The sequence below is a fragment of the Triplophysa dalaica genome, chromosome 12 (assembly GCF_015846415.1).
Source record: "Triplophysa dalaica isolate WHDGS20190420 chromosome 12, ASM1584641v1, whole genome shotgun sequence".
In the NCBI taxonomy this organism is placed as follows: domain Eukaryota; kingdom Metazoa; phylum Chordata; class Actinopteri; order Cypriniformes; family Nemacheilidae; genus Triplophysa; species Triplophysa dalaica.
The window spans coordinates 12,965,470-12,983,417 of NC_079553.1; the positions used below are offsets into that span (position 1 = coordinate 12,965,470).

Below are 17,948 nucleotides of genomic sequence, written 5' to 3' on the forward strand. Positions count from 1 at the left end.
TCTGCAAACTTCTTTCTTCAACACATCGCGTTGCATCTGCACACAGAGACTTGTGCTGTAAAATCAGGGGAGTTTTAATTCATTCTTATCTTTTCTCTAGATCTTAAACAGTTCACTTTTCACACCTGCCTCTATCTCAGATCTCGTATGGTCTGGCGGAGACCTCAAGAGATGAGAGAGCAGACGGGAAACGTGTGCGTGTGAAAATAAATTCGAATTGAACGTGTAAACAATTTTATCATGTGTACATAATTACCTCACAATACAACAACAGCGCACGTAATAAAAACACTGGAGGCAAGTGGTACCAATAAAATGTTTCCGATGTTTAATCTCAAAAATAACTGAGGGCAAAGTAACGTATGTACAGCACAGAATGTGCAAACAGGTATGGTTTCTGTACAAAGAAATATACATGCAAAAATAATCGTCAAAAACATTCAAAATGACATTAGACTTGTGTAAAAAACAGGGTGTAGCTACGTTCAGGTTTCGTGGTGTCTGTACATCTATACATTATAAGCTAACTTAAATAGGCCTACAGTTGAAAAATGAAACATACTGATCAAATTATTAACCTCGACTTTTTAACCAGTAAATTGCAAATAGTCACCGCGGTCGCTATTTTGGTCATTGTTGACCGAGATCCTTCTTCTTGTACAACCAATAATACAGTACATTATATTTAACCCAGAGTGAACTGAAACAAAAAATTGTGGTCGGAATGGAATATTAATTGTCATTTAGTCATGCAAACTTACTTTAATAATCGACTGCTGCAACGAGCAGAAATGGAAATAAAAACGTGTTACAATTCGACAATATGAAGCACAACTGACTTCAATTCGATTAAGAAAAACCGAACGAGACACAATAAATAAATCAACAATCAATACGGGTCAACTCCCGCTTAAGGAGTCATAACTGCATTCATAACTTATTGGTACAAAAATGATAAATCACCAAACAGGGAGAAGAGTCGTTTAACTTTGGTTTAACAATACAAATCAATGACGACATTCATAACGGAAGTGTGACGAAGACACAAGCGATTTTTACTAATGAGGCTTTAAGCTTACAAAATAATACTGAACACAGAGAACTCGGCAAAAGAGCCACGGACACATCATAACATCTCAACTTGCAGTGGCCGACACGTGTACTTAACAATTGAACACGAATTATTATAAATATCTGCAAAATGTTAAAGCCCCAACATTGCACATAGAAATCTCAACAAATTACAAAGAGTACCAAAACTCCTGTTTTCGGCGGCTTTCCACTTCGTACTCGTATCGGTCAAAGGTGACGTCCAGCCAGTGGAAACACTGCAAACGAACTCGAATGAAGCTCCAGTTTATTTACAACATAAGGCTGAACTGAGACATGTGATTTTGAACGAAGCGTTTCTCTTTTTCTCTTCTTGTCGGAAGAGCTGCAGCTGGTAAATAAGTTGCTTCAGATTTCGAATATGACTGTACGATTATCGAACCTGAAACGTTGTGCACAGCTAAAATGATCTTGAGATGAATGTCAAAATTGAACCAATATCCGTTTCTTCATATAAGCTTTCTCCAAAACGTTCAGGGTAAAGAAATCATCTTTACTGTGCTTCTATACAGGGTTTGTACAAAATGCATCCTTCCTGAATGTAACTATTAAAATTACAGTACTCCACTGAAACAACCTGATTGAAATACTGTCTAAACAAAAAGCTAAACCTTACTGGCTCAGGAAACATAACCTTCAAAATAACAAATCGACAACAAAAGAGCCCTCCCTTATTAATTCACATTTTCTGTCGTCCATAGAAAGAAAGAAAACAAGAAATGTATTTTTTATACTTTTTTTTGAAGGGTAGGGAAGGGGACTTCAGAGTTTTGTCAGCAGCAGTAAAACAGGAACCATTTCAACATTGTGGCTCTAAAGCCAGGATGAGATTTCAGAATATTTATTTATATTCTCTTCTGTATTTTCACCAGACTTCATTATTATTCACTCCGCGCTTCAAGAGAATGTGAAACTGCCGTTACACCACAGATTTTGTAACCAAAATATATCATGGTTTGTTCTTTGTGGACTTTCCTCCAGACTAAACAAGGAAAACACAAATGCATTCTATGTTTATGATGCGTTCCAGACAGTTTGTGAATTTGGAAATTCTCCCACTTCCTACTTGAAAAGGACCACTGGAAAAATGTGTCAAAGTCAAATAAGTTAATATTTCATACACACTTTGGTCAGAAGTTTTGAAACACTTGACTGAAACGATTCTCATGATCTTTTAATTTGAATGTGTGTGTAAATGCTTTTGCAAATGTCACTTCTGTAGATGAAAAATAAAATTGTGTCAGCAATGTAATTTCCCTAATTAGAAAACAAAGATGTTGTTTATTTATTTAAAAGGATGACTTGTACCAAATAATTAAGGAGCTGGGGCTTGATTCACAAAACATTTTTAAGAAGAAATTCCTTGTTAACTGCCATATTTTTTTCTTAAATTCTAATTTAAGAAAAAAAAATTGAAATGTTTTGTATTTTCTCAAGATTGATTTACAAAGCATGTAGTTTCATTATAAGTTAAAATATTTGAAAACTTCTTAGGAAAGAACATTCTTACACACTTCCTATAATTTATTTTAAGAACAATCTTTTAAGAACAGTTTCGTGAATACGGCCCCTGTATAATAAATGGAAAGAGGACAATTTTGCAAATTTTAAGCAAAGCTACTTTAAAGATGCTAGAACTTAAAATAGTTTAGATTTTTGTAAGTTTAAAAAAAATCTGTTATATCATAGTTTTGTTTTATTCCAATTATTCAAAAATGTGTGAATTTTTTTTTAAACTTTTTTCTATGTAATCATTTTACTTATTACTGTTTTTGATTGTTATTTTTACTGTAGTAAATTTTGTCTTTCATTATCAGACTTCGTTACATTTTTCATGTTTTGTTTACATTTGATGTGATGTATGATTAACTGGAACTCATTTAAGTAGGAGGTGGGAAATTTCAACTCTATTTTTCCTGTCTGGAAGGTTGCATTATCTCATGTTTGGCTAAGGAGACGGCCGTGCAGAAAGGCTTTGAGGGTGGCTATGGGCCGCAGATCATTCTGATGTTTCCGGCGCTCTATAAAAGAGATGAGTCTGGAAGTGTCGAGGCGAGCTGAGCTTGATGCCACGTTTGGCTGCAGCCAGGGTTCCTCCTGCAGGCAAACCTGCGCAGTGGGCCGTCTGCATGGTTCAACCTGCAGTAGAACGCGGATGAAGTCCCGCGCCGCCTGGCTCACGCCATAGAAATAGTCCTCCGGGAAGCTGTAGTCGAGGCGGCAGATGTTCAGACAGGTCTCCTCGACGCTTTCATCCAGGAACGGGGACGCCCCGCTGAGCATCACATACGCCAGCACACCCAGACTCCACAGGTCAGAAACTAGAGCTGCCGGTTCACCCAAGACCAGCTCAGGGGCAGAGAACTCAGGGCTGCCCAGCAGAGGGTGGATGTAGGGGGCGCTGGAGAGATGAGCCGCATCACCGAAGTCCGTCAGTTTGACGAGAGGCTGGGTTGAAGTATGCTCGATCACAACGTTTTCAGGCTGGGAAAGATAGACAAGACGAATACATAATGAGCATTTATTTGCTCATAATAAAATAAACCAGACATGGTGGTCAGGACAGTAATGTGAAGCCGAAGGATTTTGTTTCAAACTTAAGGAATTCATTAGTATTGAATAATTGGTTGGCGTTGGTTTCACTTTGCATAGATTTGAGTTTGAACTATTTTTTTATGGATGAAGAAAAAGACTGGGGATCTATGAGTTAACCTATACACAAATTGTCTTAAATTGATATTTTACAAAATATTACAAAGCAAACTACAAAAAAATGTATGATCTCATGAGTGTTTCGTTGTTGTTTCAACAACGAAACGATAATAAAAAATAGAAAAAATATATAATTAATTAAAAAATAGTTATTTACGTTCTAAATGGCTTAAAAAGGGAAAATATAATCAGTGCATGTCCTATACGTGGACATCAGTATTTTTGGTATTATTTGTTAATTATTCATGAATTTATTAAGAATAAAGAGTAGGTCTCCTCTAACCTTCAAGTCCAGATGAGCTAATCTGCATGCATGAAGGTAATGTAAAGCTTCTAAAATATCCCGCAGGTAAAGAGTCACTTTCTCTTCAGTCAGGTTCCCCCAGCTAACTATGTAATCCAGAAGACGACCTTGATCGGCACTGAAAAATGAATTAGAACAACAGTACAGTTTCAAATTTTTCTGTTAACCATTTCATGCTTAGAAGTCGCTACAGTGGACGGCTATCAAGAAGTTTAATTTCTTGTGTTTACATTGGTTTGATGCATAGTTGCACATCAGCCACTACAGGGGACACTACTGTGTCTTCCTATACATTGTCACCTCTACCCATGTCTATTTAAATGGAAGTTAAGAAGTGAAAGTGTGTAAAGAAGTAAAAATCATTTTTTTCAACAAACAGAAAAAATCCAGAGTTGTTTAAGTCATGCATGAAAGGGTTAAATAATGTGACAGTACATCTTTCATTCCTTTATATGAATAAATTGTCACAGATAAACAAATGCAAAGTTCACATACATGTCCAGGATGAGAATGTAACTGGCTGGGGTCTCATAGGTGTCCAGCAGAGCCACCAGGTGAGGATGCTGAAGACACTGTAGGACGCCCAGCTCCTGAACCACCTGCTCTCGACGCATTAGCTTCTTATTTACAAGCTTAGCGGCCACAGACCGTCTGTTCCCTCTCTGCTCACACCACTTAGTGACAGCAAACCTGCCCCTACAGCCAGAGACAAAACAAACATTAGCCGGTTTCAAATATTGGCATGTGAATAGAGACACATTAGTTTGTTTTATAATGTCAACAAATAGGTGTAATGCTACATCATTATTACAAATAACAATTTATTGCAGAGCTATGACGATTTTTTTACAATCTGTATAATTCTATTAGTTGAGCTGAAAACACACGGTTCATGTCAACTTACTGTGTATAATGATTTAATGTGTTGTTTTTGTGCTTTTGCTTCTTTACAACAGTTTGCTCTTTGCTTTTTTTAGGGTTTAGCATCCTTAATTTCCTGATTTTAATGTTAAAATTCAGTTTTATTTTCCATTGACAAATCTTTTCAATTCCTCTTTACATACAGGGGTACACAACAAGTTGTGTGTACTGCGAAATTTTTATTAAAAATATTGTAATATCGTAAATCCATTATCCTACATTGCATCAAATGGTGAGTGTTTAGCTTCATTTATCTGAATCAGAATTTGACTATAAAAAATATTATATACATGTACACTAATGTACCTCCCCAGTTCCATGACCTCAGTGTAGAGGGACTCAAAGTTATCCTTCCAGAGGATGCCGTCACAATTGCCTGAGATGAAACAACAACAAGTATTATAAAAAGTATCAACTGAAATTAAACTTCTCTTTTAAACTTCTCTTTGGGCAAACTGTAGATTCCTTTGACAGATACAGATAAAAGATTAAATGTAGCTCTGTACATCAACACGAGACCTCAAATAGTGAATTTAAATAGCAAGTCATATTTCCTGGGTAAAATAAATCATAAATCTACAAAAAAGCTTTGTTGTCCAAATCAACTGACCGAGCACTCTGAGGTAGGCTGATGATGTCACTGAGCCCACGTCATTGGAGGCTATGCAGGTGTAGGTACCACTGTCGTCCAATGTGACAGGTGAGATATTCAGGGTCATATCACCTGTTTCGCTAAATATAAAGCAAACACATAGATGACAGATACATTTATCAGCTGTACCCAGAGGTCTGTCTATTTAAAAGATGAAAAACCGATTCTATTATGTCTCTCAATATCACATACAGGGGTACATTACAGTCGTGGGGCAGTCGTTGCCTATTAGGCACAGTAGTGGCCTTATGGTTAGAGAGTGGGTCTCGTGACCAGAAGGTTGCCGGTTCGCTTCTTAGGGGCGGCAGATACGACTGAGGTGCCCTTGACCAAGGCACCTTACCCCTACTTGCTGCCCAGTGTTCTGGGTGTACGTGTGTTCACCACTTGCTGTGCGTGTGTTCACTTGGATTGGTTAAACGCAGGGTTTCGGGTATGCGTCACCATACATGACAAATAGGTTACTTTCACTTCACTTCATTAATAAAAATCTTTTATCTTAAGAATACATATTAAATAAATATTTTACGGTCATTTATTTGTCAGTTCAGCAGGTGTTAAATAAGCAATATCATTTGTACAAATGTAATAAAAAAGCAACAACAGGACGATACAAGACCCATTTTCTGAGATTTGTGAAAATGACCCATTGTTACTTAGGTTTATTCATTTTTAACCAATGTATTGTTTATGAGCTTTACTCCTCAATATTTGATGTGTAAAAGTGCTTTGTTGCTGATATTTTTATACCAACAGTATTATTCATAATTTGTGTATCTACCTCTTGAACAGATAAATGATTTTTACCCACCGTGCACTGCAATAATAATTAAGTGCAATATAAATTATTACCTCCAGATAATACACTATCTATTTTTATACAACTTTTTCTGTAAATGATTTCTGTATATAGCACATATATGTTCTACATTTTCTACTTGTAAATATTTACATACACACATAGCTTAACTCTCTTTATCTTTATCTTCTGTTTATTGTATTGTATTTCTTAATTTTTTATACCCATAGGCCCTTATTTTCATCATAAGTATACTTATATTGTGTTATGGTCTCTGTGTACTGTGTACCTGTCACCAAAACAGATTCATTGTATATGCAAACATACTTGGCAATAAAGCTCTTTCTGATTCTTTCTGTACGAAATTGCTCAAGAATAAAATTAAAAGTTAAGTTATTCAAATATAAAGATGAGAATTAGAGATTTAAGAAATTAATAAAGCGTTATAATAAACTATATAATAAACTGTTTTGCATTTAAACCGACATTGAAACCGAAATGTGTTAAATGTTTCGTTCTCTAAGCACTTTAATGTGCAAAATTACCGTGTTCGCAATCCAAAAGAAAATTGGAGCAAAAGCACCCCCTGACTTCCAGATAGGTGCACTACATGTAATGCTGTGTGTTTGTGTTTACCTGTTCGTGAGAGTGTATCTGCTGCCATTGCTCAGAGTGCTCTGGTCAGGTCCTCTCCAGGAGACCGAGGCTTTTGGCTGCCCACAGATCTTACAGCGGAGAGTCACGCTGTCACCCCTCTCACACATCACCTCGCTCAAAGGGACCACAAACTCTGGGGGAACTGCTGCCGACCATTCAGAAACTTACAGTCATTCTCATCTTTCCCATTATGACTTCAATTCAAGATTCAAGATTTCCAAGAACAACATATTCAAACTTACCATCATATATGTAGTTGGGATTCAAAAGCTGCAAAAAATAAGATGACCAACATTGTAATGTCTCTAATTTAAACACTAAAGCTATTAAAAAATGTATTACAGAATGGATCACTTCCTGTTTAAAGCTGTACCTTTACAGAAACTTTATTAGCTTGTGCATCTCGAGACTTGCGATAGCCGTTTTCCGGTATGCTCTCCTTCCTGGCCTCTTTGTCTCTCTTTTCGGACTTTCGCCTGATGCGGAGGGCTGTGTGCCATGATGAAGACTTCCTAAATATAAATAAAATACAGCGTTTAGACGCATAACTGCTCCTAACATGTAAAAGAACAAAAAATAACGACTAGAAAATAAGCAAGCCAGGAAGAGTTTTTCACATATAACAGTTGATTTAACAGCTTGTTTTCCTGTTTAGTGGTTATGTGTAATACATTGTCAAAATAGCATTAACTGGCACTGACGGAGTGTACTGATGAAAAGGGGTAACATTAGGGATAGATCGCCCAAAAATGAAAATTCTGTCTTAGTTTACTCACCCTGAAATCTGTGTAAATGTATTTGTTTTGTTGAACACAAAGACAGAAAATATATTTGGAAGAATGTAAGCAATTTTCTTGGACACATGGTAATGTCTTGTATCACACTGAAGGGGCTTATTTCGCGATAACAGTCGGCTGCTTGAACATTATCCCACTTATTACACTGCTACTTGCCACAGGAGAAAAAACTGGACATGAAATGTGAATTTGAAATATTTTATTAGCTCATTTTTACCGAATGTCGACCTTCTGCAAGGAAAAGCAGTTTACTTTCGTTTTTAAGGTAAGAAATGACGTGCAAATGTCACAAACAAGCACTGGGGTGGTCTAGCATATTGTAGTGAGTATACTCAGATTTTCCCCTTCCAGCCTACTCACCCGTCCCAGATCAACAACCCATGAGCACCACCACACTCACGAATGCATAGAGTATGCCTCTATATGTAATCAAAAGCATTCTGAAAGATTTAGTGCAAGCTAAATTTAATGTGAAAACATATTTATAATGTCATTTATTTTTTTATATACTATTTCTACATACTTTCTACAAAACTCAGTGCGCCACACTTTCCTGACACAAAACGATGTTGTTACATTTAGTCACGCTAATAACAAATAATCTGTTCTGGGGCACCTTTGACTACCATTCAATTTTTCCTACTATGGTAGTCAATGAAGGTCCCAGAACTGAAAATTGTTTACATTCTTCAAAATATATTTCTCTGAGTTCATCAGAACAAAGTAATAAAAACAGGTATGAAATTATCATAATTTTCATTTTTGGGTGAACTATTCCATTAATGTTTCAAGCCTGTCATAGGTCATTAAATCTAAGAGTCATGTTTGGATTGGATAACTTGGGTTAGTGACCCCCTGCTGGTAGATACTGTAACAGCAATTACTTTTAAGGGATAGTTTACAATTCTGTCATTTATTCACCCTCAAGTCACTCAAAACCTATATGACTTCTTATTCTGTGTAACACAAAAGATATTTTGAGAAATCTCTCAGTGGTTTTGTGTTTATAAAATGAAATTCAATGAGCCCAATGTTGTTTGGTTACCAACATTCTTCAAAATATCTCCTTTTGTGTTCTGTAGAAGAAAGAAAGTCATACAGGTTTGGAATGACGTGGAGATGAATAAATGATGAAAATTCTTTTTTTGAGTCAACCATACCATAAGCAGTGCACATTTTACTAACCCAAAATGTTAAATGAGTGATGGGACACTCCAGGATTGTGAAACACTGATTTATCCATCATTAACAAAAAATACAATAACCAATCCTCACTTGAGGGTTCCGTCGGGGTAGTCAGGGATGATGGTGGAGGTGTGACCCAGAACGTAGCCGGGGATCCAGCCCTCGGCCGCTGGGCCTTGTTCTGTGGCGGCACGGAAAACCAGAAACATGTTCTGCTGATTGGAGGCCAATATCTGCACAACCTCTCCTTGATATACACTGATCTCATCCTCCTTTAGAGCCACATAGTCCTGAGTCACCAACATGGTGGACACACTGCTGCTGCTGCTGTTTTCACTCTGACAGAAGGAACACAAACATGACACACATTAACACAACACACATATACTATGCGTTATCATTACTCATATATTCATTTTCAGCTGTATAGAGAATATGAGTACAAGTACAAGATATTGAGTCAGTACGATGAAAACGTTCAAGCAACAATTAAAGCAAGAGAAAGCATTTCTAGGAAAAGCAGATTTCCATGTCAAAGTCATTGAGTTTGGAAAATCCTCTTTTGAACTAAAGGGATTCTATTTAAATATTGACATTAATCTATCTATCTATCTATCTATCTATCTATCTATCTATCTATCTATCTATCTATCTATCTATCTATCTATCTATCTATCTATCTATCTATCTATCTATCTATCTATCTATCTATCTATCTATCTATCTATCTATCTATCTATCCTTCCATCCATCCATCCATCCATCCATCCATCCATCTATCTTTCTACCTACCTACCTACCTACCTTTCTTTCTCTTTCTTTCTTTCTTTCTTTCTTTCTTTCTTTCTTTCTTTCTTTCTATCTATCTATCTATCTATCTATCTATCTATCTATCTATCTATCTATCTATCTATCTATCTATATGCCATGCTTTATAAGTTGAGATTTTATTCATAACTTTACCATTTTACCACCATATACATGTTTTAAACTGGGATAGTTCACTCCAAAATGAAATTCTTGTCATAAATTGCTCTCTAGTTGTTCTATACCTGTATAAATGCCTTTGTTTGGTTGAACACAAAGGAAGATATTTGGAAGAATGTAAGCAACTGACATTTATTAGGTGTCATTGACTACCACAGTAGATTTTTATTTTATGGTAGTCAAAGGTGCACCGGAACTTTTTGCTTTACTATATTCCTCAAAATATCTTCTTTTAGATTCAACAGAACAAAAAATATTCTTCCTACTATGGTATGTCAATGACACCCAGAAATGTCAGTTGCTAACATTCTTTGTGTTCAACAGAACAAAGAAATTTCAAAAGATTTGAAACAACTCGAGGATGAGTTAATGAAGACAGTATGTTCATTTTTGAGTGAACTATCTCTTTACTTCGGTCGAAAACCAGATTTAAACATACAGTAGCTTCTCACGTAAATCTATCTTAATTAAGGAACTTGAAGATTCAGTAGTTATATAAAAACAAGACAAATTTGAATTCTTGCTAAATAGGCCTATGGAGTTTCCTTCTAGAGAACGGACTGAACACATTTAGATTTTTACGCTAAAACTCTTTCTTGAATAAGAACATGAGTCTAGGTTGAGCCATTTAAAGAGTTTAAAGGGAACAAGCCCTTCTATATTTTCTGAACTAACTTCCTATTTAAATAAGACATGTGTCATAACAGGAACGAAAACTGCACTCGTCAAAGTTTTGATATCCTGAAAACTCATACAAGCCAGTTAAATAAAGTGTTAGTAAGTGTTAGTTAGCTGGATCACATGCTCCCAATGCCTGTGTATTAGAAAGAAAGTCCTGCAGGTTGACAGCAGACAGTCAGCACAGATGCTCGACCGTTCGGTCGAGTTATTCTCAAGTTAGTCGCTGAGCACAATCAATCCACACCGGTTAATTTTCACATCAGCCTTTGAGAATCCTCTTCTAGTTCCACGCCCAAGCACCCCAGCGGGTTAGTATGAAGCCGGACGTGGAGGTGAAGCAGAACTAGGCCTCGCTGGAGTTTGGCTCTTACCCCATTGCTGTGAGTGGAGTGCTCGCTGGTGGACGAACAGGTACTGATGCGGTCCAGCTCCTTACTGTGAGCCGAGTGCCGGCGGTTCTGACTCTGGACGCGACTCTGCGTATCGCTCTGCTCTGTGTACGAGCAGGGCCTGCCAGTGGGCGAGATTGGCATCGAGGCCCAAAACGGTGAGACCTTCTGAGCCGGGACGCTTGTCGTAAAGGATGTGAAGTTCTGATGGTTAGAGGGGGAGAGAACGGGCGAGGGCGCCCCAAGACGGGGCTTTGCTGGAGACAGAGACAGGGGAGCGACTGTGGCTCTCGGGATGGGGGTCTCCTCACGTGACTCCTTCAGAGGACTCTCGAGGACCCGCATTCTGGGGACCTCGCCGTTAACGTCCTGGTCAGGGAGGGGGCACGTACCTGATGTGCGGTCGTCTGGGGCGGGGGCGTGGTGGTGCTGAACATGCTGGGGGAGACGTGAGGATGGTTGAGGGATTCTGGAGGTTCGGGATCGGGAACCGCAGCCGGGGCCCATGGCTGAGCTGCTGCTGCCTCCGGGGAGCCCGCTGCTGCTGGGGCCACCCAGACCGCTCGCCCCAACATGGTTCCGTTGGTATTCAATGGGTGAAGTTAGTGCTGAGAGAAAATACAATTTAGAATCAGACATTTTGACAGGAATGAAAATTCACAGATTCAGTATGGATCAAAACAGGAACGATTCTCACATCAGGCCATAATTTCACATTTGAAGGTTGTGAATTTTTCTCAGAAGTACTGCTATTATGAGCACTATGGGTATTTATAAGAGATACACTTTCGTTACCATTGAGGAAGTTTCTCTGGTTCTCCAGGATGCTGCTGATCTGCTGGATCCAGGCCTGGCAAACCAGCCGGTTGGAGGAGTGGATGACATAGTGTTCTGTACTGCCAGACGATGATCTCGACGTCAAAATAAATTTACAAGGGTCATTGTCAGGACTCTCTTCTAGACCCAACCAACTGACCTACAGGGCAGACAGAGATTTTAAGCGAGGAGAGCGAGGAGAATACCGTGTATAGGGTTCACAGCTTGGCTGGTTAAAGCTGTACAGCCTGGTTTTGGCTGGACAGGCTGGAAGCCAACAGCTAAAACAAGCTGAACACCAGCTTGGCCAATCTAGAAACTTGCTGGTTAAGGATGGAAGTAGCTGGTTTAAACTGGTCCACACAGCCTGGCAAAACTGTTCAAGCTGGTGTTAAACTGGTGGGTTCCCATCTGTCCAGCTAAAATCAGTTTGACCAGCTTAAAAACAGTCCAAAACCTAAAAAAACAGCCGGCTAAACCAGCTAAAACCAGCCTAAGCTTTTTTCAGTAGGGTTAATAAAGTCTACATACTTTTATGCTGTTCTTAAACAGATAGCCTGGCATGGAGAATCCCTTCTTCTTATCCAGAGGTTCACTGAAGATAACTATCTGCTCAAAGAGGAAGACTCGCCTCTCCTTCATGCGGGCAAGAAGACCACCGTCCTGGTCCGAGACCATGAAAGTGTCCTGGAGAAGCAGTCGACCCTGGGCTACGATCTTACCCTGAGCACAAATATAATGGAATAATTTAAAACACACAAATGAAAGTTAAAACAAAACTAAAAGAGCACAGTTCAACTGTTAAAGGGATCCTCCACCCCGAAATAAAAGTTCTGTCTTCTTTTACTCACTATCAAGTTGTTTCAAACCTGCATACATTTCTTTGTTCTGTTGAAATGAGGCACCATTGACTCCCATAGTAGTTTTGTTTTCTACTATAACAGTCAATGTGCCTCGGAACTGTTTGGTTACAAATATCGTCTTTTGTGTACAGTGTAACAATAAAATGTATTCAGGTTTGAAGAAACCCGAGGGTGGGTAAACTACAAACAGTTTTTAGCTTTGCCTTCCTCACACAACAACTGCAAAGAAAGAAAATGACATCTTACATCGAAGCCCTGGAGGCGTCCGACATTCATCATGTCATTGCAGCGTTTAGGAACAACACACATGACCTCTACTGCTTTCTGTGAGAAAACACAAAAAACAACATATAGTTGACACGCACCAATACTATAATACTGTGGTTAAGACGTGTTATCAAATATACTTGCCTCTAGTTCTATAGTGTCCAAGCCAGCCTTTTTGGAGAACTTGAGGAAATCCTAAATAAATCAATCAGAGACAGTCGTTTTATGATGAAAGAAAACAAAAAGACAATCTCTTTTTAATGAGATTTTTACGAGAGCCCTGACCTTCAGTAGAAGCTGGTACTTCATGATCCTCTGCACGGGTTTGATCAGCAGATCTGTGATCTGTAGTCTGTGACCCAACCTCTGCTTCAGATCCTGAGGGAGAGGAGTATAGATGGGACAGTCCGGTTATCACAGTCTGTCTCTCTGTTTATGAGTCATTTTTAAATGTCAGATAGAAACTCTTACATCAAAATACGTGTCGATATACTCAGAAACAATGTGCTCTGATTTGGGCTTGTTTTGACAGTAGACAATGTACATGTGCAATCTTCTTTCCTGTAAAAATAAACACATCAAATTCAGAGACAGACATTATCAGAAATAATTTCGTAAATATTATTCATTAATGGTCACATTATGTTGCTTTAAAACATTAGTCTAACCAGAGCCCCCTGGTGGTTCAAGAGGGAATTGCAGGGGGTTCGTGAGTTGGTATATTGCATGTCTAACCGTGCATCATATACACTTTATTTCTATCACTGAGCTAAATTACAAATAAATGTTTCAGGTTTAGAAGAAGTTATGTATACTTCTGCTAGAAACTTTTAAATGAAAAAAAAATGTTTTTGAGGATAAACATGCATATGTGCTATTAAATGAAAAAGCAATTGTCGACTTTTCTGTATCGTGAAGTATATCCGAGTAAAAGAGCTTCTAAAATGAGAAAAAAAATTAGGGCGGGACTTGATTTCATCAGTCGAGAATTTATTGGAAGTTGAGCATTGTTAAAAAAATGGAGGCAGTTTTCTTTGACAGTTTGCAGTCGGTCATCTGAGACACTTGACAGGAAGTGAATGTTTTTGATTAAAGATTATAGGAGCACACAAATGTTAAAAATGTGAGTAAGTTGACAATTTTATTGTGTCTTTAAACAAAAATGTGAAGGCACTATGAAGTCAATATTCAACAACATTTTACTTTCCACATGACACGGTACGAGTCAAAGCTCTTAGAACATTCAGAGATTACAAGTTTTAATTACGAGTTCTATCCGTTCTATCAGGTTTTAAGAAGTTGGAAACTTATTAGTAACACTGGTGTGAGACTGCAGTATGTATTTATGCAGCTAATAGAAGATTAAGGGATAGTTAAAACGCTCAGTTTTTGGAAACTGATGTGATTATTTGCTATTATTATTTTTAAATCACTCTAGTTGAAACCACACGTGAAATGATTTCATACTTGTCTGATAAACAGCGGTGCGAGTCGATCAGGATCCTCCAAGCACTTTTCCAGTTCCGCAAGAAAAAAGCTGCAAAATTCAGAGTCACAACATAAGTGAGCGGACATGACCTAACTGGTGTAGAGCTGTGTGTTTTATTCCCACATACTCTTTATGCCATTCATAAATCTGGTAAATGTTTCCAAAGACGATCTTGTCTTTTCCCTTCATGTCGTCTGGAACACCCTCCTCCTTCATTCTGCTCATGTATCCCTGCAGGTGCCGGAAGACATGGACACGGTTACCACGGCAGCAGCCAAACATAATACGTGATCTCAAAGAGTCCTCGTTTTAAGGAAGCGGCAAATCCAAACACCTCTCATTTCCTGTGCGCGCCGTGCCAGTACAGCTGACACAAGACATTCAGAGAGACTCTTCAAAAGATCAATTCAGCACAAACTCCAAAAACAGATGCTTACTGAATGAACACAAAATAAATTTTGACGGCAGCCACTGTCGGCCTGAATGCTTACAAATCCATCATTACTGTCACCATAGTGATTTTACTGCAGGTTTTCTTTTTGTTGAATTAGAACTGAAAATATGCCCACCTCCACAACGGCACCAAGGTCTCTCACATAATCTCTCTCTGTTTCCACCAGCTCCAGCAGAACATAGCTAAACACAACGGAGAGAAACACAAGTCACGCTCAAATTCAAGCACATATTACTAAGTTCCAAAACTACTGTGCCACAGAATTGGAGGCAAACACATGTAAATGTACATACATTCAAATAAATGTATCTTCTGATACACACTTTAGTGTTTTATGCATGAATAACAAATACTGAATATTGACAATCATCTAAGCTTTCAATTAGGGCTGTCAATCGATTCAGAATCAGAATAATGTATATATAATACATGTCTGTGTACTGTGCATTTTACTTTTGTATTTTTGAACACAAAAACATACACATACATGTATATAAATTCAGAAAAATGTATTTATTTATATTTACCATTAATTTAAACGATATATAAACGTTTATTCATTTTTATATTTTTCTTAAATATGTGCATGTCTGTGTATATTTTTATAAATACAAAATGAACATGCAGCGTACACAGGCACATGTCATGTAAACACAAACCTATATTTTGGATGCGAATACTACAGTATATTATAGAAATTATAGTACACTATACTATAGCATTACCTACAGTAAATTGATATACAGTACTAAGCTGAACTATGTATTTTGAATGTTTATCTAGAAATGGAACTCAACCTTTTATTTTTTTTATTTTGTTAATTCTTTTATTATAATTCATAATCTAATAAAAGATCACATTTCTATTCATAGATTTTCTACATACTGTTAAGACAAAAATAGATGTTGTAATGATTCTTATCATGTCATGTCTTTCTAGGTCTTGTAGCAGGATCATGGCAGAACCTTAGGTTTTGTGTGGAGAGAAACATGGCGGTCACAACATATTATGTGTTCTCTCTGTCTCGTCTATGGCCCCGCCCCTCCGTTCCCTTGATAGCCTTCCATTAGTGTTTCATCCCCCAAACCTGTCCCTTGTTAACTACCCTTTGTTAGTTCCCCTATATTACGCTCTTGTGTCTTCTGTCCTGTGCTCGTTTGTTTTGTTTCAGCTTTCGATGCTGTCGTGTCATATTGCTCCTGGTCTTGAAGATGTTGCATCTTATTTTCTTGGTGTAAGTCATCCCAGTGTAGCTTTGTCAATTGTTGTTTAGTCTAGTGTTAAATAGTCTACGTTCCTGTTTGCTTGTGTTACTATCCCTTGTGATTATTGTTTTCATGGTGTGTCTTTATTTTAGGTTCTTAGTTAAATAAATCTCTTCTGTTAACCCCTTCACCGCTGCCTGCACTTGTGTCCAATCCTGTCAGGATGTGATATGTTTTTGGACGTTCTTAGCCGTGTAAAGGAAACAGGCATACTATTCCTTCATTGAACTATTTAGATGTTTCTGTCTGAATAAATATTTTGAAAATAAAGTGTTGTAAGGGCAGCACAGGAGGTTTGGCAACAGAGCTATTATATGAATGTTTGATGGACTGTCAGGTGGGGACGCACTGTCGTCTCTTGAGGAAGCCAGTCTTGCGTTCGTCCAGCTCATCGATGGGAGACGAGGAGGACAGGAGGGAGTTCTCTAAGGGGTTGCAGGCGGGGCTACTGCTGTTGCCCTGTTGGACAGGGAGAGAAATGGGCCTGTCCTCTAGATTCTGAGAGAGACAAAGTCAATTAAGAGACCAAAATAAGTGTCAAAAAGCTAAAATCACTTCTGAACTCTTACCATTTTACTCTTCACGAGTTCTTCGATGGCACTAACCAGCTCAGCCGCACTCGGTGTATCTGAGCTGCTGGGACGTCCGGACAGACGAGCCTACACATCCGAAAAACCAAACATTGATGGGAATCATACCAAAAAACAAAACAGCGAGCCCGGGCGGAGGACCACATAAACCTGCAAAGACCAACTTAATCTTTCTTTTTCATCAGAGAATCAATTGTTTGGCCACGTGAACTCCCTTCGAAGTGGGCTGAAAACTAGGTCATTATCACACCGGACACGTCCCTTGAGGTTACGCTTGCATAGCCGAGTGACTGATTCAGTTTTAACATTAGCTTCAGAGCTGAAGCATCAACCGCAAAGTCACTTTCAATGATGTAAATCTGCACTGATGCTCACCATTGTAGTGCCGGGTGGAAAGATTCCAGTCCAAATATGGTAATGTGGGTGGTGTCTGGATTAGTCAGCAAATCAGGGGCCATTTCTGATAGATAGGGAGTAATATGGGGCGGAATGGAAGTAGGTTTGAAAGATTTGGGTTTATTTAAGAGTAAGTGCGCCACTCATGACAACCAGTGCATGTGATCGCACGCACTCCTGAATACTCCGTAAGGGGGCACACGACAGGTCACGGACAGAAGGGCTTTTCTTCAAGCTATAACAGTCAAAAGTGTATATATTTAAAAGTGCTTATGAACAGAATGAGGTATTTGCCTCGAAACAATTGGTGTGGCAGGATGTGGAGTATTCAAATGACGTTTACAAAGAAGGAAAAGTCAAAATGAGGTAAAAGCACAAAATTGGACAAGAAGGAAAGACGAGGAAAAACTACATGGAAAGGTATGGAAACTGAGACAAAACAGAGGCAGAACAGAAATCAACATAATGCTGGAGAACATTCAAAACAAAGAGAAAACAAACAGCAGTTAGAAACATCTAAAGGACTCTTCCTTTAAAGGAATATAACACCAAAACAAAATAATAAACAAAACACATCCATATGTGAATAACTCATAAGATACAGAACCAATTTG

At 38.2% G+C, this 17,948-nt stretch overlaps 1 protein-coding gene across 1 annotated transcript in view; it reads right to left on the reverse strand.

Annotated features, from left to right (window-relative positions):
• Positions 1–305: 305 nt before the first annotated feature.
• The window catches only part of triob (trio Rho guanine nucleotide exchange factor b), a 123,057-nt gene continuing 105,414 nt past the window's right edge, over positions 306–17,948 (reverse strand). The window contains 21 exon segments of the mRNA XM_056761646.1: positions 306–3,594; positions 4,106–4,244; positions 4,622–4,822; positions 5,354–5,423; positions 5,658–5,779; positions 7,135–7,297; positions 7,398–7,525; positions 7,527–7,667; positions 9,228–9,475; positions 11,177–11,802; positions 11,990–12,170; positions 12,542–12,733; positions 13,120–13,197; positions 13,285–13,335; positions 13,426–13,518; positions 13,612–13,701; positions 14,608–14,677; positions 14,757–14,860; positions 15,199–15,265; positions 16,698–16,846; positions 16,918–17,007. Of these exon segments, the coding sequence (XP_056617624.1) occupies positions 3,049–3,594; positions 4,106–4,244; positions 4,622–4,822; positions 5,354–5,423; positions 5,658–5,779; positions 7,135–7,297; positions 7,398–7,525; positions 7,527–7,667; positions 9,228–9,475; positions 11,177–11,802; positions 11,990–12,170; positions 12,542–12,733; positions 13,120–13,197; positions 13,285–13,335; positions 13,426–13,518; positions 13,612–13,701; positions 14,608–14,677; positions 14,757–14,860; positions 15,199–15,265; positions 16,698–16,846; positions 16,918–17,007 (3,549 nt within the window). The 3' untranslated portion in view covers positions 306–3,048.